We start from the raw sequence: 23,368 nt of genomic DNA on the forward strand, positions 1-23,368 counted from the left end.
AAGATGGCGAGTGAGGCTGACAGGACTTGGGAAGGAGACCCAATGTGTAGGAAGCTCAGACATGCTTCAGAGGTCTCTCATTATTTGACCCAAGGCTCAATTCTTGGAACTTTCCACTTTTGTCCTCACTCCCTGGACTATATCATCCAGCAGCTTAGCAGCTTTTCTAACACAGTGGAACTGATATTTCCACAACTGGGTTGTGAGGAATCTGCCAGTCTTATTGAAGATCAAGACTGAGCATACTGCAGAATGAGAAAAATACTTAGAAAATGAATGAATGTTTTTCCTAGTGAAAAAAGTCTTTATTTTCCTTCATGGCACCCAGCAGAATATGGAACTAATACTCACCCTGGAGGATTATCTGAAAAAAAAAATTAACAAATGTTGAAGCCTTTCCTAAGACATCCTCTATCTTCCATTCTGAGAAGCCCAGAGAACTGGGGAAGCCTGAGGCCAGCCTGCTTGGGCTGTGAAGCTGTGGGTCATGGGCAAGAGATGTATCTTTTAGGAACAGCAATGCTTTTTTGGAAACAGTAACTTCCCACATACCTGTGACCAGGTTGTCAGCAATCCTGCAGCCATTCTTCCTCTTGTGTCTCCCTCCTGGTCAGGCTCCTGGCCTGGAGCATGCAGACCTAGAGAAGAAGAAAGAAGCCATAAGAGTCAAGGCCTGACAGATAGTCAACACTTACAGGCCTGGAAGCTTCCTCACACTAGCTTTAACCATGCACACACAAATGCACATATATGCACATATACATACAAACAATACAGTACAGATTTTATCTCCCTATCCAAGAACAGTTAGAAATGGAAATACTGTATGTACTTATTTTTTAAACTTTTCCCTAGACTGAACCACCAAAAATGCCTAGAGTCACTCACAAGTCAGGAGCAATGAGCGCTCTAGTGTTAAAATTCCTCAAAATGCCATCTGTCTGTATAAGAAACCAGGACTCCTTTGGGAAATAGCTGAGTCCAATGTGGAACAAGAAATGTTCAAGATGAACCTGGAACAGCTTATACCAGAAAGCAAGGAGCCTACCACACAGGAGAAAACTTTAAAAGGTTCCCACTGGCTTAAGATGGAACAATTTAATAAAGAATAATGACTACAATCAGTTGAAATATACCAAATGTAAAACAAAGCCATGAGTCTATAGTGTTACAAAAAAAAAACCCTCAATGGTCACTACCGGAGGTGGCCAGGATATAATTTTGTTACTCTGAAAATTCGTGAAAAGAATCAAGCGTGTAGGGCTTCCCTGGTGGCTCAGTGGTTAAGAATCCACCTGTCAATGCAGGGGACGCGGGTTCGAGTCCTGGTCCGGGAAGATCCCACATGCCGCAGAGCAACTAAGCCTGTGCGCCACAACTACTGAGCCTGCACTCTAGAGCCCGCGAGCCACAACTACTGAGCCCACGTGCCACAACTGCTGAAGCCTGCGTGCCTAGAGCCCATGCTCCACAACGAGAAGCCACTGCAATGAGAAGCCCGCGCACCGCAGAGTAGCCCCTGCTTGCCACAACTAGAGAAAGCCCGCACACAGCAACGAAGACCCAACACAGCCAAAAATAAATAAAATAAATAAATTTATTTAAAGAAATGTAATTAAAAAAAAGAATCAAGCATATATCACCCCGCTCCCTCCTTTATGAACAATATTTTATGATTACCAAATAGTTGCGATAAGGGAAAGCTCTTTATAGAACAATCACAGAAACTTTATTAGGAGCTTCATTTATTATGAAGAAAATGCTAGAATCAGGAAGTCACCATTCTGCAACCACTAGTAAATTAATGGACTTAGGCAATGACAATAAATGGCTATTAAAATACTAGGTGAAAAGTGAATGGGGATGTTTATTTTCAACTTTTAATTTTGAAAAAATTTCAAACTCAAAAGTTGTGAGAATAGTGTAAATATGATGAACTTCCCTATACTCTTTATCAGTTGTTAAAGTTCTATCACATTTGCTTTCTTTCTCCTCTCTCTGTAGGGGTGTGTGTGTGTGTGTGTGTGTGTGTGTTGTGTGCGTGTGTGTTGGTGTGGGTGTTTCATCAAGAATGATATTGAGAGGAATCTACTTGAGAGGAAATTGCGGATGTCATGACCCTTTTCTCCTACATTCTTCAGAGTGTCATAGGAACTTAGAACATTCTCTAGCACAAACACAATGATTGAAAGCAGGATTTAATATTATTATCTAACATACAATCCATATGCAGAATTTTACCAACTGGCCCAATAATGTCCTTTATAGCAGTCACTTTTTAAACTTCCCATCCAGGATCACGCCCTCAAAGTATGTTTCTTTAATCTTCTTTAATCTGGACCAGTCCCTCAGCCTTTCTTCATCTTCCCAGGTTTGAAAAGTCCAGGCCAGATGTTTTACAGACAGCCTCAGTTTTGGTTTGTCTGTTGTTTTCTCATGATTAGATTCACAAAGCTCATTTTTGGAGGACGTATTATGTGATTGATGTTTGTCCTTCTCTGCATCACTTCAGGAGGCTTATGATGCCAGTCTTGTCTCATTATTGATATTAACTTTGATCATTTGATTAAGGTGGTATGCAGCATGTTTCCCCATTAAGTTACCCTTTTTTTCTTTTGTAATCAACAAGAAATCCGAAGGAGATAATTTAAGACTAAGTACATGTGCTGGGGAACTTTATAAAGTAAGGTCAAGCTGACACTGGGACCAACTGATAAATCTTAACATCTCAAAAGAGACATCTGGACATCATTAGTTCTGATATGATGTAACAAGAAACAACACCAATTATAAAATATTTTTGCCAAAAAAAAAATCCTAACAAATCCTTTAATTAGCAGTTTATAGGAGAAGGGTAAGAGGAGGAGACAGAGGACATGTTAAATGATATTATACACAGGACATAATCAGACAAATCCAGTTTGGAGGAGAAAGAGGAAGGGAGAACTCTTCCTGATTAAGAGACTTAAGAGGCGTAACAATCCATTGTACAGTGTGGCCCTTAGATCTTGATTCGAACGACTATAGAAACACATTCGAGACACTTGGGGTTAACAGAACACAGACAGGGTATTAGACGATATTGGTAAAGAGAAAAGCATCCTGGGTTTCAGCACCAAAAAAAAAAAAAAAAGAGAGAAAGCAGCCCCTGATATGCAGGAGCTGACCTGGTACTCTCAACTAGGCCTTGCTGTTGTGATGAGCTGGCCTGAAACTCACAGCAACGTCTGGGTGTTCTCCTGTTCAACACCCAAAACAGCAACAAGACAAGGTCACTCTGTGACCATGATATATTGAGACAAAAGCAAGAACACTCTGTAATTGTGTCTGAACATGGACAAAATATAAACATTATTTACACCTCAAAAATGACCAAACATCCCCCTTTTCTGGCTAATATGAGTGACTGCTGCTTGTTTATCAATTATAATTTTAGTCTCAGTATAGTTTTCCCCCTTTGTAGGTAACATTTACTAAGATGCCCAACACAGAATACCCTTGCACCCTACAACATCCAATCCAGAACTCACCCCAAAAGCACCTAATACAAGCCCCAATTCTTTTTTTTATAGGTTAGAAAAATGTGTGGGTTCGTTTGTTTTTTTATATTAAGGCTTTGTAGTTGCATTTACTAAGTTCCTGGTTTCAGCTGGCATCTTAAAAATATATCCCTTTAAGTTATATGATGTTAGGTTCTCAATTGACAAAGGTCAACTAGACATTGACAAAGTCTAAAAAATGCCCAACATTGACAAAGAAATTAGTTTGAAAACTAGAGAATCTGCCTTCAAAAATAGCTATTTCTACCGAAGTGGAAAAAAGGTATTGTTGTTGGATTAAACTACAATTTTATTTTAAATATCACCATCCCTCGGGAAATATCAGTATAGCTTGAAAAATCACATTCACTTACAACTCACATTCTTGATCCTTGAAATGACATTTTATAATTCCAATAGGCAGTATGCTTCTGAGTCAGTAGTTTTATCCTGGATGCCCTTTAAAGCAACCTTTTGAATGTTAAAATGATGTATGACTTTTTATTAAACTTACTAGCCAATTTGCTAGTATTTATATCAAGAGCAATGTTCCCATTTTTTTTTTTTAATATTTATTTATTTATTTGGCTGCACCAGGTCTTAGTTGTGGCACGTGGGATCTTCAATCTTCGTTGCAGCATGTGAGATCTAGTTCCCTGACTAGGGATCAAACCCAGGCCCCCTGCATTGGGAGTCTTAGCCACTGGACCACCAGGGAAGTCCCTCCCCTTTCTTTTTTAAAAGTAATTTTAAAATTTATTTTAATTGAGATAACAATGATTTATAAAATGTAAGTTTCACGTGTTCAAAACCAAATTCCTTAATAAGTCTTTTCTAACACTCTCTTACTGAGATATCCCACAGTTCACCATGGTGTGCATTCTGCCTTGCTGCAGTAAGTAATAAATCTAACTTGTTTAACTCTGTGTGCCCCTGGTGGTCTTTAGCTAAAGACCACTGATAACATCAAGAAATACTGTTAATTTGGGGGGGGGGTGATAATGGTGTTGTGATAATGCTAAAAACTTCTGTTAAAAGTTTATTTTAAAAATTTTTTAATTGAAGTATAGTTGATTTACAATGTTGTGTTAGTTTCAGGTGTACAGCAAAGTCATTCAGCTATATATGTGTGTGTATAAAAATATATACATATACACACACATATATATATTCTTTTTCAGATTCTTTTCCATAATAGGTTATTACAACATATTGAATATAGTTCCCTGTGCTATACAGTAGGTCCTTAATTTTTATCTGTTTTATATATAGTTGTGTGTATCTGTTAATCCCAAACTCCTAATTTATTTAAATTAGGAATTAAATTTAAAGTTTATTTTTATTAAAGAATTGTCTTGTCAACCCTCAGAATGGGAGAAAACATTTGCAAATGAAGCAACTGACAAAGGATTAATCTCCAAAATTTACAAGCAGCTCATGCAGCTCAATATCAAAAAAACAAACAACCCAATCCAAAAATGGGCAGAAGACCTAAATAGACATTTCTCCAAAGAAGATATACAGGTTGCCAACAAACACATGAAAGAATGCTCAACATCACTAATCATTAGAGAAATGCAAATCAAAACTACAGTGAGGTATCACCTCACACCAGTCAGAATGGCCATCATCAAAAAATCTACAAACAATAAATGCTGGAGAGGGTGTGGAGAAAAGGGAACCCTCTTGCACTGTTGGTGGGAATGTAAATTGATACAGCCACCATGGAGAACAGTATGGAGGTTCCTTAAAAAACTAAAAATAGAACTACCATATGACCAAGCAATCCCACTACTGGGCATATATCCTGAGAAAACCATAATTCAAATAGAGTCATGTACCACAATGTTCACTGCAGCTCTATTTACAATAGCCAGGACACGGAAGCAACCTAAGTGTCCATCGACAGATGAATGGATAAAGAAGATGTGGCACATATATACAATGGAATATTACTCAGCCATAAAAAGAAACGAAATTGAGTTATTTGTAGTGAGGTGGATGGACCTAGAGACTGTCATACAGAGTGAAGTAAGTCAGAAAAAGAAAAACAAATACCGTATGCTAACACATATATATGGAATCTAAAAAAAAAAAGGTTCTGAAGAACCTAGGGGCAGGACAGGAATAAAGACGCAGACGTAGAGAATGGACGTGAAGACACGCGGAGGGGGAAGGGTAAGCTGGGACAAAGTGAGATAGTGGCATGGACTTATATATACTACCAAATGTAAAACAGATAGCTAGTGGGAAGCAGCTGCATAGCACAGGGAGATCAGCTCGGTGCTTTGTGACCACCTAGAGGGGTGGGATATGGAGGGTGGGAGGGAGACACAAGAGAGAGGGGATATGGGGATACATGTATATGTATAGCTGATTCACTGTGTTATAAAGCAGAAACTAACACACCATTTTAAAGCAATTATACTCCAATAAAGATGTTTTAAAAAAAAAGAATTGTCTCGTAAGTCTCTTGCTCTGTAACAGTTCTCCTTCCTCTTTTGCCCCCAGACTGGGTTAGGCTGGTTGTATCCTTATGATGTCCTTTTCTTTTAGAGATACAACTCAAATTCTGGGTGAAATGACATGATGTTTGATATGTGTTTTAACATGCTCCAGGAAAACAAAACTCAGTTATTATAGTAAGCAAGGGGAAGAATTAAGAATGCAAAATCGTGGTAATCATTGAAGCTGGATAATGGGTACAGGGAGGTTTCATCATAGTACTCTTCACTCCTGAGTATGTTTGAAAATCCATAATTAAAAGTTCTAAAGAAAAGAAAGATAACTTTCCATACAGAAGGAGACAGAGAGAAAATGTACTGGTCTAGACCTTGGCATCAGATATAGTACAAAAAGAAAATCTTACATTTTAGTCCAAATTCACATTACTTGTGTAATCCAAAATTATTCCCTCAAGAGAATAATTTTATTTAAAGAAGGTTCTAGGTTTCATTAAAGAGGGTCCCCCAGGCAATTAGTGTGAGCAAATGGACCTATCTCTGGAAAACTCAACTTCAAGCCAGGCCTCAAAGGATTCCCACAGATAAAATTCTAAGTAAATTGAGGAAGCCACAGTTAAAAAAATTATGAAACACAAATATATAAAATATATAATGTACCATGAGTGAGAAGCAGTCAAAACACAGGCAGCAGGAAAAAGAAAGCACAATACTGCAGGTATTAGACTTTTTAGACATTATGTAAAAAAAACCTATATCTAACAGGCTTAAAGAAATTAAGAGAAATTTGGATGAATATGGAATAAGATACGCTAGAAATGATGAAACAGTTTTAAGAAACAAACGTAATTTTTAGAAATGACAGACTCGTTGAAGTTAGAAATTCAATGCAAGGATTAACCACCAGATTAGAACTTTGTTACACCATTTGATGAGAAACTAGCTAGGAATTTCCTAGAATTAGTAAAAGACACTAACCTTTGGATCCAGGAAGCACAATAAATCCCAGGCTGAAAGAATAAAAAGAAATCCACACCTACATTTATTTTCTTCTTTGGTGTTTGATTCCCCCCCCCCCCACAATCTTAAAAGTAGCCAGGGAAAAAACCCAGGTCACCTAAAAAGGAAAGACAAACTGATGTCTCACGTCTCAAGAGCAACAAGGTATGTCAGAAGAAAGGACGACACCCTCAGTGTGCTGACAGAAAAATAACTTATCAACTTAGAATTCTAAATCCAGTTAAAATATCTTCTTTAGGTTCAAGGGTGAATTTATGAAATCAAACCCTGAATCTAATCAAGCTTCTGGACTAACTACTTTTAATAGGAAATACAGAGATAAACAAGTTAAATAACACAAAGCAGCAGAAATCAGCTAAATCCATAATGTAGGACAAACGCCTTGATATCTCCAATAAGTCAGTGGATTAAAAAAAAAAGGAAAAAGAAGGAGGAGGGGATAAAACAAACTTAAGAGATACATATTCAAAAAAACAAGGTGGGTACCCTGTTAAGATCCTGATTTGAACAAACTGTAAAAAGATATTCTGGAGACAACTGGGGAACTTTGGAGTTTGCCAGGTGGGAAAATGCGGTGATGGTTATGTACCAGCCAGAGACGCATGCTTAAGTACCGATGAAAGGACATGATGTCCAGAATCTGCTGTAAGAACACTCCAGAAAAAAGAAAAAGCAGGTGACTAGGCTACCAGCACTGTCCAACTCTTATGTACACTATCTAATACAATAGCCACCATTTACATATGGCTATTGAGCACCTGAAGTGAGGCTAGTGTTATTTAAGTAATTTACATTTTAACTTAAATTTGAATAGCCACATATGGCTAGTGTATTAGACAGCTCAGGCCTACGGGATCCAAGAATGGTAAAATATTGATAATTGTGAAAACTGAGTGTTGAAGATATGATTCGCTATATTATTTTCTCTACTTTTGTGTGTGCTTGAAAATTTCCATATGAAAAGCTTAAAGTTTTAAAAGAGGAGTAAAATAAAGACATTTTAAAGTAAAGACCCAAGAGAGCTTACCCATCTAAAGATCATCACTAAAGTAAATTCTCAGTATTCCAGGAAATAGGAATTTGTATGTCTGAAATGTTAAGTGAACTTTGATTATATAAAATAATAATAGCAATATCTAATTTGTGAGATGGAAAAGCAAGCTGGAATGCTACTGAATAATAAAAAAATATAAATTGGGAGGGATGTGACTGTAGTCTTATGCTCCTGGTATTCTTCCGTTAGAGAATAAAGGTATTGATTAGCTTTAGACTTTAAGTGTGCATGATAAAATAGCTAGGGCAACTACTGAAGAACACAGTGGGTTTAACTCACAGGCTAGAAGAAAAAATGGAATGAGGAAAAAACTTCAATTATTACAAAGGCAAGAAAAATAAGCAGGGGAAAAAAACAACAAAAGCAAGTAAAATAAACAGCATGTTGTAAGATGGCAGAAAATGTCTTTATCAATAATCACAATAAATGTACAAATAAATGGACTGAACTCTATAGTTTAAAAACAAAGACTGCCATGTTAGATTAAGATAAATTTCAGCTCTATGCTGTTTCATGAGATGCACTAAAAACAAAACAACACAGAAAGACTAAATCTCAAAAATGAAAATGATATACCAGGCAAATATTAACCAAAATAGTTTGTTTGGCTAACTTAATTTCATACATTTTTAAGACAAAAGGCACTACAACAGGTAACTACATTAGGATATAAGATTCAATTAATGAGAAAGTATAAAGATTCTGAAGTTGTATACACAAGTAACATAGTGTCATAAAATTTTTAAACAGAAGCTAACAGAATTAAAGTAGAAATTGACAAACCTCCATCAGTGTAAGAGACTTTAACACACTATTCTGAGTAATGGATAGATCAGAGGAAAAAAAGAGGATTTGAAGGTCTGAATAGTAAAATGAACATCCTTCATCTAAAACACTTATAGACACTACTCTCAATAAATAGAGAATACATATCTTTTTCAAGCATAAGTGGAATGTTTACAAAACTGACCCCACTGCTATACTATAAAGCTAATCTTAAGCCTTTCAAAGAAGATGTATACAGATATGTTCTCTGACCAAAATGAAATTAAGTTATATATTAATTACAAAAGAAAATTATGTTGAACCATATGAAACTGCCATTTTTATAGGTTAAAAAAAAGGTTGAATGTTAGCAGTTTCACCATAGTTCAATCTAATAGAAAAAAGCCATTGACATCTGGAGTTTAGAGAACATTATTACACTTACGAATAACTCATGGGTAAAAGATATAATTAATGAATTAAATTAGAAATTAAAAAGTACATTAATACTATGGTTACTGATCAGTGCTAAGTACCAAAACTTGTAGGTTGCAGCTAATGTGGGCCTTAGGGGAAAAAAATTAGGCTTTATGTACTTATATTAGAAAAAAAAGTTAAAAATTAGTCTAAGTTTCCAATTTAAGAATTTAGGGAATTCCCTGGCAGTCCAATGGTTAGGACTCAGCACTCTCACTACGAAGGGCCTGGGTTCGATCCCTGGTCAGGGAACTAAGATCCTGCATGCCACGCGGCATGGCCAAAAAAAAAAAAAAAAAAAAGATTTAGAGGAAAAAAATCTCAAAATAAATTTTAAAAAATTGAAGGAAAGAAAGAATAATATGATGAACTAGAAAACAAAAATCCAGAAAAGATCAAACAAAAAATATTAATTCTTTGAAAATTAATAGGAAAAATCACGCAAGATTATTCAAGAAAAGAAAGAGGGAGAAGGTGCAAAGAAAATTGAAAAGCAAAAAAGAACACAATTATAGATGCTGCAGAGATTAAACATGTAAGATATTGTGAATAACTGTATGCTAATCAAGCTCAGAAGTTACAGGAAATAGCTCAATTCCTAGAGAAATAAGACTAGAAATAACAAACTAATAGTCCTAAAATAATTATCAAAAATGACCTGGACAGTGAGAGTTGCACAACCTGTGACTGTGATTAATGCCACTGAATTGTATGCTTAAAAATGGTTATAATGGCAAATTTTATATTGTATATATTTTACCACAATTTAAAAAATGTATAAAAGTGGAATAATCTGGGTTGTTGCTGACCCCCTCAGAGAGACTCCAGGTCTTTCCAGCCCAGATAATTCACTGCCCAGATAGATTCTTTAAAAAACAAAACAACAACCAAAAAAGTAAAAACAAAATAAAGAACTAGGCATATAAATTTTTCCCATGAAGAAAACACCAGGCTCAGAGGTTTTATAGATCAGTTCTGCCATTCAAAGAAGAGAGAATTCTAATCTGACTCAAATCTTTCGGGGATTAGACACACTTATGCAAAACTCCAGAAATGGGCACGATCCAAAACGTCATGTGTGCATTTTGATTAATCTATGACAGTACCTTACATAATTACCATGGGGGGAAAGAAGGGGAGGGGATGGACACGCCACTTTTAAGATGACATCACAAAACAGTTTGCCTTATCAAAGGGATTACCTTGACTAAGTAGATAAAGGAAGAGGAATGTTCCTTGAGATTGGTATAATACTGATATCAAACATGACAGCCATTATAAGAAAACAAAATGATATGCAGGTCTCATTAATAAACATAGATACAAAGAGTCTATAGAAAATAAGTCCAAATCAAATACATCAAAAACTGAGAAAGCTAATACATCAGAACCAAGTTGAGTTTATCCCAGGAATGCAAGAGAGGCTTACTAGAAAATCAATTAATATAATTTGTTTCATGAATAGATCAAAGTAGAAAACAGTATGATCATCTCAATAATACAGTAAAAGTGTTTGATAATACCCAACATTGCATAATGATTTAAAAATAATTTTAGCCAACTCTATTAAAAAAAACTCAATTTTTAAAATGGGCAAAATATCTATTTTTCTAAAGAAAATACAATGGCCATTAAGCATATGAAAATATGCTTATTATTAGCCACCAGGAACATGCAAATCAAAACTACAAGATACCACTTGACACTCATTTTGATAGTTATAATCAGAAAGACAAATAACAATTGGTGAGTATGTGGAGAAATCAGAACTCTTATTTGCTGGTGGTAAAAAATAATGGTGCAGCCACTTTAGAAAACAGTTTGGTAGTCCATCAAAATGTTAAATATACGATTATCATATGAATCAGCATTCCACTCCTAGGGATAAACCCAAGAGAAATGAAAACGTAAGTCCACGCAAAAACTTTAACAAGAATGTTCATAACAGCATTATTTACAATAGCCCAAATGTGGAAATAACCCAAATGCCCATCAAATTATGAGTGGATAAATAAAATGTGATGTATCTATACAAAAGAATATTATTTGGCCATTAATAGGAATCAGTACTGACACTTGCTACAATGTGGATGAACCTTGAAAACATTATAGTGAAAGAAACCATTCACAAAAGACAAAATATTGTATGATTCCATTTATATGAAATGTCCAGAATGGACAAGTCTATAAAGACAAGAAATAGATTAGTGAGTGGTAGCCTGGGCCTGGGGGGTAGGGAAGAATGGGGAGTGAGTGCTAATGAGTATGGGATTTCTTTCTGGGATGATGAAATTTTTCTAAAATTAGATTGTGGTGATGGTTGCACAACTCTGGGAATATACTAAAATTCACTGAATTGTACACTTTAGTTACATGTTAATCATAGTAAACGAGGAAAAGAGGAACAGAAGGAAATGTCTTTAAACCTGAAAATGTATCGAAAACATAGAGCAAACATTTCAATTTACTAGATACAAGCTGAAGGCCTTTGAGACACAGAAAAAGAAGTGGCTCCTTCTACTAATCATTGATACAGACAGTGCAGTAAGTTGGGGAGAGCAGAAAAGGATGGGGAGACACAATAGGTTGGAGGACTGTAAAGGAAGAATAAACCTGTCATTCATGGATGATATGTAAACATCCAAAAGCATCTATAGGTTAAGATTATTTGAAAACTAAGAGAGGTGTGCAGCTTGCTGGATGCAAAATACACGTTCTGAGCGCTCAAAATAGAACGGGGGCAGTTGGCAATATCTAGGAATATTACACATGACCCGACAACTTTAGTTCTAAAAATCGACCTTAAAGTCCTAAGTACAGAAATATGAAGAAACATGCACAAGCCTATTCAGATGGAAACAACTCAATCATCCACCAACAGGGGACTAGGCTGCTTCCACACACTAGAGAACTGTAAGCCAGATCAAAGAAAAAAAGGGCAGATCTCAGTGAATTGATGAGTACTTCAAAAAATGTCATAACGGAAGAAAATGAGGTACAAAAAAGGGCATCTTCTTAAGGAAAAGTAAAGTCTGACTTGGGGGAGGCCTTTTAAAGAGGGGAGGACAGGCGATGGAGAAAAGACCCTGCGGACGCGCCCTGCCCTTATTTCCAGACCCTCCTCCTCCCGGGGACAGACCGCCCGAGCAGTCGTTCGGGAGACGGGAAGAAGCCGCGACCCCAGCAGGCACGAATGGAGTGGGTCGGTGCTTGGAGGACAAGCAGGGCATCCTGAGGCCCCGGGCGGGAAGTCGCGCGTGAAGCCCGGCAGGAGGCGCCGCGGTCCAGGAGCAGCTGGCGCCGTAAACCTTACCCTTGACCCCTCCCCACTATCGAACGGCTCTTCAAGACTCGTGGTCGGAACCTGAACTTGGGCCCAGCCGGATCGGACGCCAACGGATATGGAAACGGGTAAGATGCGCGAAGCAGCTATTGAGGACCAAGCCGCCAGCGGACGCGCACCTCCGCTTCGGGTCCCGGGCCTGAGGCTCCCGCCTCCAGTAGTTCAGTACCCCCCGGAACTCCGACAGGGGAGCGGGGCTGGGAAGCGGGCCCGGAGAGAGTGGCTAAGGCCTGGCCAGGGAGCCTGAGCACAGAGTTGAGGCGAAGTGCAGGCAAGTTTATTTTAAGCGAAGGAGGCTTATCAAGTAGAGTAACTTACTCTTGATGGCACATTTAAGTAAAATGGTGTGCAGGCACTTGAGCCCGGGTCTTTGACTCCATATGGTCTCCTCGATGGAAAAAGTAGAGGTCCCCAAGGTTTTGAAAAGGAGACTGAGCAGTCAGAAGGGAAAAGGAGTCCAAACTTCACTACTCAGCCATTATGGATTCTCTTGCGGGGTCACTGCCCCTCCCCTCTTCCTAACCAAAGCAAGCCCCCCAGAAGTCAGAGAACTTTTTTGTCCGGACTCCAATTTAAACAATGATTATCCTGGTATTAAAAACAAAAAACAATCTCGATCAGCACTTTAAGCTACCTGCCAAGAAATGGATTTTATCAGGGCCAAAAGAGGGCTGATTCTTAAATATGCATAACCGGAACCCATGATTTAAAATGGAAATCTGGTAGTAGAGAAAAGACGGATTTTAAGGTGCTTCGGGGTGGTTGTTACTACAGTTAGACAGCCCGAAATAAGGATTTTAAAATTTTCAATAGCTTCCTCTCTGTGCCTTTTCTAGACACCCCCATGAATAAAACATCTGCCTAGACATAAACTTAATCATTAGGAGGATCCTTATTATTTAATGGAATCACCCATATCTGGAGATCTGTATTTAAAAGCTCAACCCCTCGCGGCTGACCATGCCTCTCAGGCAGATCGGCTCCATAAAATATCTGCCCATGTACGGAAGGGCCCAGAAACCTTAGGCACTTAATTACTAATATTAAAGACTAGGAGCACGTGTTTAAACCGGAAAAATATTAATCTACATTCCATTCCAAAAATATTTTAAGGAGGCTAGGTTCTTTCACCACATAATGAGCACAGCCTAACAAGGCAGTATCATGTGAACTGTGGACTCCAGGCTTTGCTCAAGGAACAAAAGCATGATGTTTTGAGGCAGAAGTAAAGTGCCCACTAGCCTTTCTCAGCTCCACTGTAAACACATGGGGGTTGGCATCCCCAACCCTCTTCAAAGTCGAAAACACCAGTACAACTTAACAGTTGGCCCTCTGGGTTCTGTACCTGCAAATACAACCGAATGGTGTAATGCTGCAGTACATATTCATTGAAAAAAAATCTACATATGAATGGACCCATGCAGTTCAAAATCTTGTTGTTCAAGGGTCAACTGTAATGACGTATATCCATTAGAGTATCATACAGGGTATTTTTCACTGCCCTAAAAATCCTCTGTGCTTTGCTTATACATTCCACCCATCACTCTCACCAATCCCTGGCAACCACTGATCTCCACAGTTTTGCCTTTTCCAGAATGTCATATAGTTGGAATCATACAGTATGTAATCTTTCCAGATTGGCTTCTTTCACTTAGTGATATGCATTACTTAGTATATGCATTAAGGTTCTTCCATGTCTTTTCATGGCCTGATAGTTCATTCATTTTAAGCACTGGATAATACTGTGTTGTTTGGATGTGCCAGTTTATCCATTCACCTTCTGAAGGACATCTTGACTGCTTCCAAGTTTTGGCAATTATGAATAAAACTACTGGGCTTCCCTGGTGGCGCAGTGGTTGAGAATCTGCCTGCCAATGCAGGGGGCACGGGTTCGAGCCCTGGTCTGGGAAGATCCCACATGCCACGGAGCAACTAGGCCCGTGAGCCACAACTACTGAGCCTGCGCGTCTGGAGCCTGTGCTCCGCAACGAGAGGCCACGATAGTGAGAGGCCCGCGCACCGCGATGAAGAGTGGCCCCCACTTGCCGCAACTAGAGAAAGCCCTAGCACAGAAACGAAGACCCAACATAGCAATCAATCAATCAATAAATCTTTAAAAAAAAAAACAAAAAAAAACTACTAAAAACATTCATGTGCAAAGAAACAAAAAACCCCCAAAAGCATGCATGTACTGGTTTTTGTGTGGACATAAGTTTTCAACTTACTTGGGTAAATGTCGAGGAGTGTGAATACTGTACCACTTGGTAGGAGTATGTTTAGTTTTGTAAGAAACCACCAAATTGTATCCCAAAGTGGCTGTACAATTTTGTATTTCCACCAGCAATGAAATGAAATTTCCTGTTGCTCTATATCTTCCCCAACATTTATCATTATCAGTGTTCCAGATTTTGGCCATTCTAGATTCATAGATTTGTAGCGCTCTCTTTTTTTCTGATGATATATCATGTGGACCATCTTTTCAAATGCTTATTTGCTATCTGCATATCTTCCTTGGTGAGGCGTCTATTAAGGTCTTAGTCCATTTTTAATCAGCTGTTTATTTTCTTATTGCTGAGTCTTAAGAGTCCTTTATCAGTTGTGTCTTTTGCAAATATTCTCTCAATTTGTGCTTGTCTTCTCACTCTCTCGACAGTGCCTTTTTTAGAGAAGTTTTTAATTTTAATAAAGTCCAGTTTATCAATTATTTCTTTTATGGATCATGTCTTCCATGTCATATTTTAAAAAGTATTGCCACACCCAAGGTCTTCTAGGTTTTCTTCTATGTTATCTTCAAGGAGTTTTATAGTTGTGTTTAACACTTAGGGCTGCAATGCATTTTGAGTTAATTTTTGTGACGAGTGCAAGGTCTGTGTCTAGATTTATTCTTTTGCATGTGGGTGTCTGGTTGTTCCAGCACCATCTGTTGAAAAGAATTATATTTACTACATTCCATTTCCTTTGCTCCTCTGTCAAAGATCAGTTGACCATATTTATGCTCAACATCATTAGCCTTTAAAATTATGGGTCTACCTCGAAAAAAAAACGCACACAGAAAGGCAACTCATTTAAATAAAAATTTACTTGGTTTTCTTTTCCAGTATCAATTTTCTTGTATGCAGTAAGTGAAAACATGTACTCCAAAACTTTCCCAAGGTCTTATTTAAAAACCTCTTTGTAACAAAGGTTTTTCATTAAAAAAAAAAAAAAACTTTTTAGGATTTTTATTTATAAAAATATATAAAAGATATTCATTGAAAGCATTCTAATTGTTTTTACATTCATACATAATCTCTCCTGTGTGACTTTTACAATAAATTAACATAGCCTTTTCCACACTCCCTATATTTATAATTTATGGTTCTTCTCCAGTGTGAATCATGTTTGCTAATGACAAAGAACAATCAAAGACTTTCCTATATCCCTTTCACTCAGGGTATTTCTCATTATGTGTGCTTTCATACTTTCCCAAAGCAGAGAATAAAAACTAAAAAAAATCCTATACTTTTTACATTCGTAAGATTTTCACACCTGTGAACTCACAGCTGAATATTAAAGTATAAGGCAGAGCAAAAGGCTTCCCACATTCCTTACAATAAGGTTATCTCCACTATGAATTAGTACATGTTCAGTAAGTGTGAAAGTATCAAAGGCTTTCCCACACTCTTTACAAGCATGTTTTCTCTCAAGTGTGAATGTGTATACATTCAGAAAGGCATGAAGTATTACTAAAGGTTTTCCCATATTCCTCATATATATGGCTTCTCCCCACTGTGAGTTCTTAAATGTTGAATACGACATGTGGATCGAGTAAAGGATTTCCCACATTCCTTACACTCAAAAGGTTGTTCACCAGTGTGAGTTCTCATGTGTACTGTAAGGCCTGATGAAATAGTGAAGGGTTTCCCACATTTTTTACATTTATACACTTCTCTCCAGTATGTGTTTCTTTTATGTTGACTAAAGTACGAGGATTATCTAAATGCTTTACCACATTCCTTACATTCAAAAGGTCTTTCTGTGCACTCTTTATTTTTTAAATTTTTTAAAATTTAATTATTTATTTTTGGCTACGCCAGCATATGTGGGATCTTAGTTCCCCAATCTGGAATAGAACCCGTGCCCCCTGCATTGGAAGCATAGTCTTAACCACTGGACCACCAGGGAAGTCCCTACACTGAGCATTCTTAAATGTCAAATAAGAAATGAGAATCAAATAAAGGCTTTCCCACAGTGCTTATAAGGTTTTACCCCAGGGTGAGTTTCCAGGTGACTTTTAAAGCAAGATGAAATACTAAACATTTTCCCACATTCCTTACAATGATAAGGCATCTCACCAGTGTGAATTCTTCATATGTACAGCAAGGTATGAGGAACTAGCAAAGGCTTTTCCACATTCCTTACTTTTATAAGGTTTTTCTCCAGTTTGAATTCGCATGTGAATACTGTTTTGAGAAAAGTAAACTCTGGGCTGCACTCCTTACAAACACAGTGTTTCTAGTATAAAATCTTATATGCTTAGCAAGATCTGGGGAATAAGAAAAGGCTTTTTCAAGTTTCTTACATTTCACAGGCATCAGTCCACTATGAATTCTTAAATATTGAATAACATGAAGATTGAGTGAAAGTCTTCCCACATCCTTTACCCTCACAGTGTATTTCTCTAGTGAGTTCGCATATGTACAAAAAGGTTTGTAGAATGAGAAAGAGCTTTCCTACGTTCTTTAAAAGCATACGTCCTCTCTCCACCATGAATTCTTATACATTCCCTAAGGTACGAGGAAGAAGGTAAGCCTTTCTTACAGTCAGCGCATTTATAGGGTTCTCTTGAGTGTAAGTTTTCTTGTGAACCAGGTGTAAATTTTGGCTGAAGGCTGTTTCACACCGATTATACTCAGGAGCATTCTCTCCAGAATGGGTTTTCTTGTGTGATCAAGGGCACAGTTCTTTATGAAGGCATTTTCACACTGATAACACTCACAAGTTTTCTTTCTAATGTAAGTTTTCCTTTGAGCCTTAAGGCATGAGTGTTCACTCAAGGCTTCTTCACAATGGTTAAAATTGATTTCTCTCCAATGTAGTTTCTCTCCTGTCGATGAAGAGATTAATGATGACTTAAAAAGTTTTCCAACCTTGTTATATTCAGAGATTTTCCCCTCTGCCTTGAATTCTGTTTTTCTATACAAGAAACAAATTAGTATGGTTGAAGTTTTTTATTTGTTTTTGTTTTTCTTCCATTTTCACTGCAATGCATGGTTCCAGACCCTCAGTGCTTTCAAGCAGAATGAAGTGATCGTTCTGCTAGAAAGTTTTGTTGTATTCTTTACTTTCACAGGGATTTTTATAGAGTTTAGCTGATAATTGATCAAGATGAAATTATTTATCAAAAACTTCATCTGAATGACATACATGGGAATATTCAGCTGAGTGAACTCTGTGTGAAGAAATATATCGTGAGGGGCGTTTAAAGTTTCTGCCAAATTCACGATGCCCAGAGACTATAAAAAACAGGTGAATGACACTAGTCTCAAATATCTGTCATGGTTATCGTGCTGCTTTCCTATCTTATGGAACTACTAATCTTCCACTAGTGTGGAAGGCAAGGAATTATATCTTGTGAATCTTACCATTTCCACCACACTGGATTTCTTCCCATCCAAAATATTCCACTGAGATGCTGACCATCTGGCATTAAGACAAATCTCCCAATCTGAAATAAGATTAAAAAAAATTACGTTCTTGGAGAAATAAATGGAAGGAAGATGTTAAAAATGAAGGCCAATGTGTATTTACTTTCAAACATTGACTTAAGATATATTTTAAAACAAAAAGAAAGGGGCTTCCCTGGTGGTGCAGTGGTTAAGAATCCACCTGCCAATGCAGGAGACACGGGTTTGAGCCCTGGTCTGGGAAGATCCCACATGCTGCAAAGCAACTAAGCCCGTGCGCCACAACTACTGAGCCTGCGCTCTAGAGCCTTCGAGCCACAGCTACTGAAGCCTGCGCACCTAGAGCCTGTGCTCCGCAACAAGAGAAGCCACCGCAATGAGAAGCCCGTGCACCACAACAAAGAGTAGCCCCCACTCGCTGCGACTAGAGAAAGCCCGCGCACAGCAACGAAGACCCAACAGAGCCAAAAATAAATAAATAAATTTATTAGAAAAAAAAGAAGAGATAAGTTTGGCTGGAGCAAGAGTTTGGCATGATAAGGTGCTGTGGTCAAATTGGTAGGTGATTTACTAAAAAATGATTCTATAAATGTTGAGACTGACAATGAACAGAAAGCAGCATAACCAGGAAAACAACATTGAAAGGAAATGGATAAAGTGCTTCCTGCAAATGCAAATGCAAATTTTAAAGGAAAAAAATGGGACAGATCCTACTGTCAAGCCAAAAGGAAGTTTAAGAAGGCAAATGAAAAGTTGAAGAGAAAGGGAAGTGTGAGGTACCCAAGGAACCTCAGAAACCAAATGACCTCAGCATCCTTAGAAAAAAAATTCTTCAAAAGCCTCCTGTTTAACATTTCCAAATGGACTGCAGCTCTCATGGATTACAGCTGTTTCTCATAAAGAATCACATCTGCCTTTTCCCTCACTTGGAAAACTCTTCCATTTTCTCAGCTTTCCTCTTTGTTCCACCTGAAAGATCAGATCAGGTCTGCATAGCTGGTGCCCTGCTCTCAGAGAAAGATGCCTGAGGTAAGAAGAACATGCAAGGGATGACAAATACTTCCATAAATAAGGGGCCAAGACTCTGCTCTTCAGGGATACCAAATACTGTCAGGTATAACTTAAGAAGCAACAAAATTGTTCATGTCAACTTTATCAAACCAGTAAATTTTCAAATAAGACTAAAATACAAACACACACACACACTCTCTCTCTCTCATTGTGCACCAAAAGGGTTGCCAGTCTTTTGCCTAAAACCCAAGCTCAAGCTTATATACATAATTTTGAAGTCCTAAGCCTTTTATCCTAGAAAAATTAAAGCCAATACAATGAACAGATCTTCATTTTCAAGAGGAACAACCTGGCATCAGACAATTGCCATCTCCATCAATGTTCCCTGGAGAAAGAGGAAGGGAGACTCAAAGTCTAGACAGGTTTTATGTTCTTCCATAATCAACCCCAGGGCTTGATCGTCCTCAAGCCCCTTCTCCTCTCTACCTGGACGTATTCATGGTGACCTCATCCAATTACGTAGCTTTAAGAGCACCTCTCTCACCTAACTGAACGTATCTCACCACAACTAGATTGTGAACTCTTCTGGTCTTATTTTTCTCTGTTGACAGGTTAGCCATAGTCCTGAGCACATTACAGACACAGTAAATGCTGGTAAATGAATTATTCCTCCAGTGACAGTACAAATTTTCAGAAGCACATGTTGGCTCCCTGTCTATCATAGCAAAATGAGAGCACACAATCAGCATGGATGAACTAGACTGAATTAGTAAATACTGGAATGAATTAGTAAATACTGGAGTGATAGTATCATTCTCCTGTGTAAATGAAAGGCCCTAAGACCTGAGGAAATTTAACTGGGGACTCAGTCCCTAAGCAGGCCCTATTTGAAACAGAAGCTCTGTTTCACTAGTAGGAAACATATCCACCTGGTAGGAAGAAGCATGTACTTTTATAAAAGAATAAATTTCCTACTGACCTGAAAATAATTTGTCAGACACCCAGTCACAATCCTTTCCCCTTCTGACTTGTCCTCATGAAAAGAGAAAAAGTCTTGAGAAAGACAACCTTGAGGAGAAGAAACAAAACCTGAGAATCCAGGCTGCCCACAGTTTCCATACTCACAAGCCTGGCAGCCACTCCACACTAATTCTAAATGCACACACACACACACACACACACACACTGCTGCCATAAAATGCCCTATAGCCCGCCTCATCTGAAGTCAGAAATGGGATTTGGGGCTTTGATAAACAAGAAGAAGAGTTTAATAATCTAATCTCATTTTACAGATAAAGAAATTAAAGTCCAGAGAAGTAAAACTGTTGGGTTTTTTTTTGGCTAACAATAACAACTCACCATGTGATTAAGCAGAACCTCTCCCACAAAAATAGGCATACTTACCCCTCTTTCCCAAGTCCCAGGATTTAGACAACAGGATATTGTTATATACTTAAACCCCCTTCTAGACAGCCCAGAAGCAGGACTGCATAGACCCAGACCACAAGACAGGCTGCTCACAGGCCAGTTAAAGCACGGTCTCTGAAAGGAGCATCAACAAGGACTTACCACAAGGGAAAAGGTCAATGGCTGGCATCCTGTGAATCTGTTAATGAAATCTGCCTTAACATGTCTTATTCCCAAAGTTTCTTCAAGACAGTTTCTGAATTTAATGGATAAGTTCATCTCAATTCCTCTTGATTAAGTAGGAGTCTTGCCTCATACCATCAATCTTTATGCAGGAGGCATTACTCATCTGTCATCAAGCATCATTCATTAACCATCTCTCTGTAGAAGATGAAAGTTATATTATGTGAAAGTCATTAGAAACTGTAGACCACATGAATATAAATAATAATTGCCGTTTACTGAGTACTCATTTTGTGCCAGAAACAGTGGAAACTCATATGATTATCAACATAGTTATTATTACTGTCATTCAATAGTTGAGGCAACTTATGTTCAAACAGGAGTAGTAATTGGCCCAAGATCACCAATTAAGAAGTGGTGAGCCAGAGTCTGAATGCAGGTTACTGTCTCAAAAGCCTGAACTCCTGAGGTTACTGTTATTCTCCAATATGAGAATTTACCTTCAATTAAAAAAAAAATGCAATTATCTGTTAAGCACAATAAAGGAAAGCACAATAAAACAAGGTATGCCTGTACATTATAAACTGTAATTGCTGTCAACATACTTTCTTGGAAACAGACATTCTCACAGACCTTGAGCCTGCGACCCTCCATAACCACTTGTCCATTATACTTTGGGTCATGGAAACAATACCCCATAAACTCAGCATCACTGCTGAGGCCTCCTTACGAGAGGAGGGAACCAAATCTGGGCCCTTTGATATATTCCACCTTCAGGAGGGGTCGCCTCCCCTGTCTCTTGCCAGATGCCATGGTGCTGGAGGATGTCACCCCTCCCCCAGACCCTTGACTACCTAGGAAGCCCCCTGGGATTAACTGAGTAAATAGTAATGAGAATTGGAGGACTATACAAATGGCACTGTTAACCATCATATGTGATGGAGCCTGATGGAATGTTGCTGCTTTCCATCCCTTAGGCATGATGTCCCTAAATAAAGGATGGGACCCAAGAAGCAACACACTTGGTCAAACTTCAGGCAGTCATCTCAGCACTGGATGCCCTAGCCAACAAATGGTCCCATCATCACATTTATTATAAACTGTTGGACTATTATCTAAAAATTGTCCTATTTCATGGTATAGAACTCTGGTAATCTCTTGCCTCACAGGCACCGAAAATATAAATCAAAATCACATGTCTTTACATATAACTAAGACTGCAATACAAGGCCTTGCCAGGATGCTCCTTATTCCCTTTGGAGTTATAGGCATTACTGCTAGTAACAAAGACACGCATTTCACTGCTTAGAATACACAAGGTTGGGCTCTCGGAAAAGGCATTCATAGAACTTTCATGACCCCAATAACTGGTTTAACTGAGATGCTTAATAGTCTCCTGAACAATTCCTATTCATTAAATTCCAGTCCAACAAATAAACCTGAAAAAGTCTCTATTTTGCCCCAAACCTTAACCTATATTTACAATTTTTTTTATCTTGCCCTATCCCATAAGGGCTGGAGGCCAGATTGAGGGGGTGTACTCCACTGGGATCTATTCACCATAGATTGTCCCAAAGACCAGGCAGCTGTTCTACTGATATGGGAGCCTAAACTTTGAGCCTAAACTTCATTCAAAAAATAAAAACCCTGTCGAGTTTAGCTACACACCACAGTTTAGGTAACTGTGGACTTATTATTGGTCTGGGTGCTTTCATTGGTTTACAATCCAGAGGCCCAAACCCTCCAAATAAGACAGTGTTTCAACCAAACATGGCAAATGCTGAGATCCACATCAACTGGAGTAGGTACCCACTTGAAAAGGATACTCCAGTCTCACACTCAGCAACATCACCCTGGCCCAGGAGCTCACCACCAGAGACGACGTCACCCCAGGAGACATCATCCCAGTCTGAGATCTCGCCGTTGGAGATGACTTTGCCCCCTGGGCTAACTTCACCCTGACACTAAACCCCAGGGACTGTTTCTTCTAACGCACAGATTGGACATAGGACACTTTGTGCTTTTCTTCCTTTGATATTAGGAATTCTATTATGATTCTGAGTTCCTTGTCTGCTTAGCCCACGATCCAGGTATACTCCTTGCTCTCTGCCAAAACATACACCTCTACACTCCATGCCTACAGGGAAATCTGGTAGAGGTTACTAGTATCGATATCATTCCAAAAATGAATGGACTGTGTGATTCCAACTATATGCAATTTTAGAAAAAGCAAAAGTATGGAGTAGTAAGAAGACCAGAGGTTGCCAACGGTTGTGGGGGTCAGGGAGAACAGGCAGGACACAGGGTTTTTAGGGCAGTGAAAATACTCTGTACGATACTGTAACGAGGGAAACATGTCATTACGTGTTTGTCCAAGGCCACAGAACGTACAACACCAAGAGTGAACTGTAATGTGATCTACGGACTTCGGGTGATTATGA

General features: G+C 38.3%; 1 protein-coding gene across 4 annotated transcripts in view; it reads right to left on the reverse strand.

Moving 5' to 3' along the window:
- LOC133091351 (zinc finger protein 177-like) overlaps positions 1-23,368 on the reverse strand; it is a 32,156-nt gene that overhangs the window by 3,198 nt on the left and 5,590 nt on the right. Inside the window, exons 2-6 of one of the 4 annotated variants that reach the window (XM_061190563.1) lie at positions 20,907-21,125; positions 20,317-20,370; positions 18,285-18,367; positions 17,639-17,746; positions 553-638 (exon numbers count right to left, since the gene is read on the reverse strand). In XM_061190563.1, coding sequence (XP_061046546.1) covers positions 553-638; positions 17,639-17,746; positions 18,285-18,342 — 252 coding nt within the window. In that variant the 5' untranslated portion in view covers positions 18,343-18,367; positions 20,317-20,370; positions 20,907-21,125. Of the gene's footprint in view, positions 1-552; positions 639-17,638; positions 17,747-18,284; positions 18,368-20,316; positions 20,406-20,906; positions 21,126-23,368 lie in introns of all 4 variants that reach the window. The other 3 variants (XM_061190561.1, XM_061190562.1, XM_061190564.1) reach the window with 3 other exon arrangements.

This window comes from Eubalaena glacialis, chromosome 4 (assembly GCF_028564815.1).
Source record: "Eubalaena glacialis isolate mEubGla1 chromosome 4, mEubGla1.1.hap2.+ XY, whole genome shotgun sequence".
Classification (NCBI taxonomy): Eukaryota; Metazoa; Chordata; class Mammalia; order Artiodactyla; family Balaenidae; genus Eubalaena; species Eubalaena glacialis.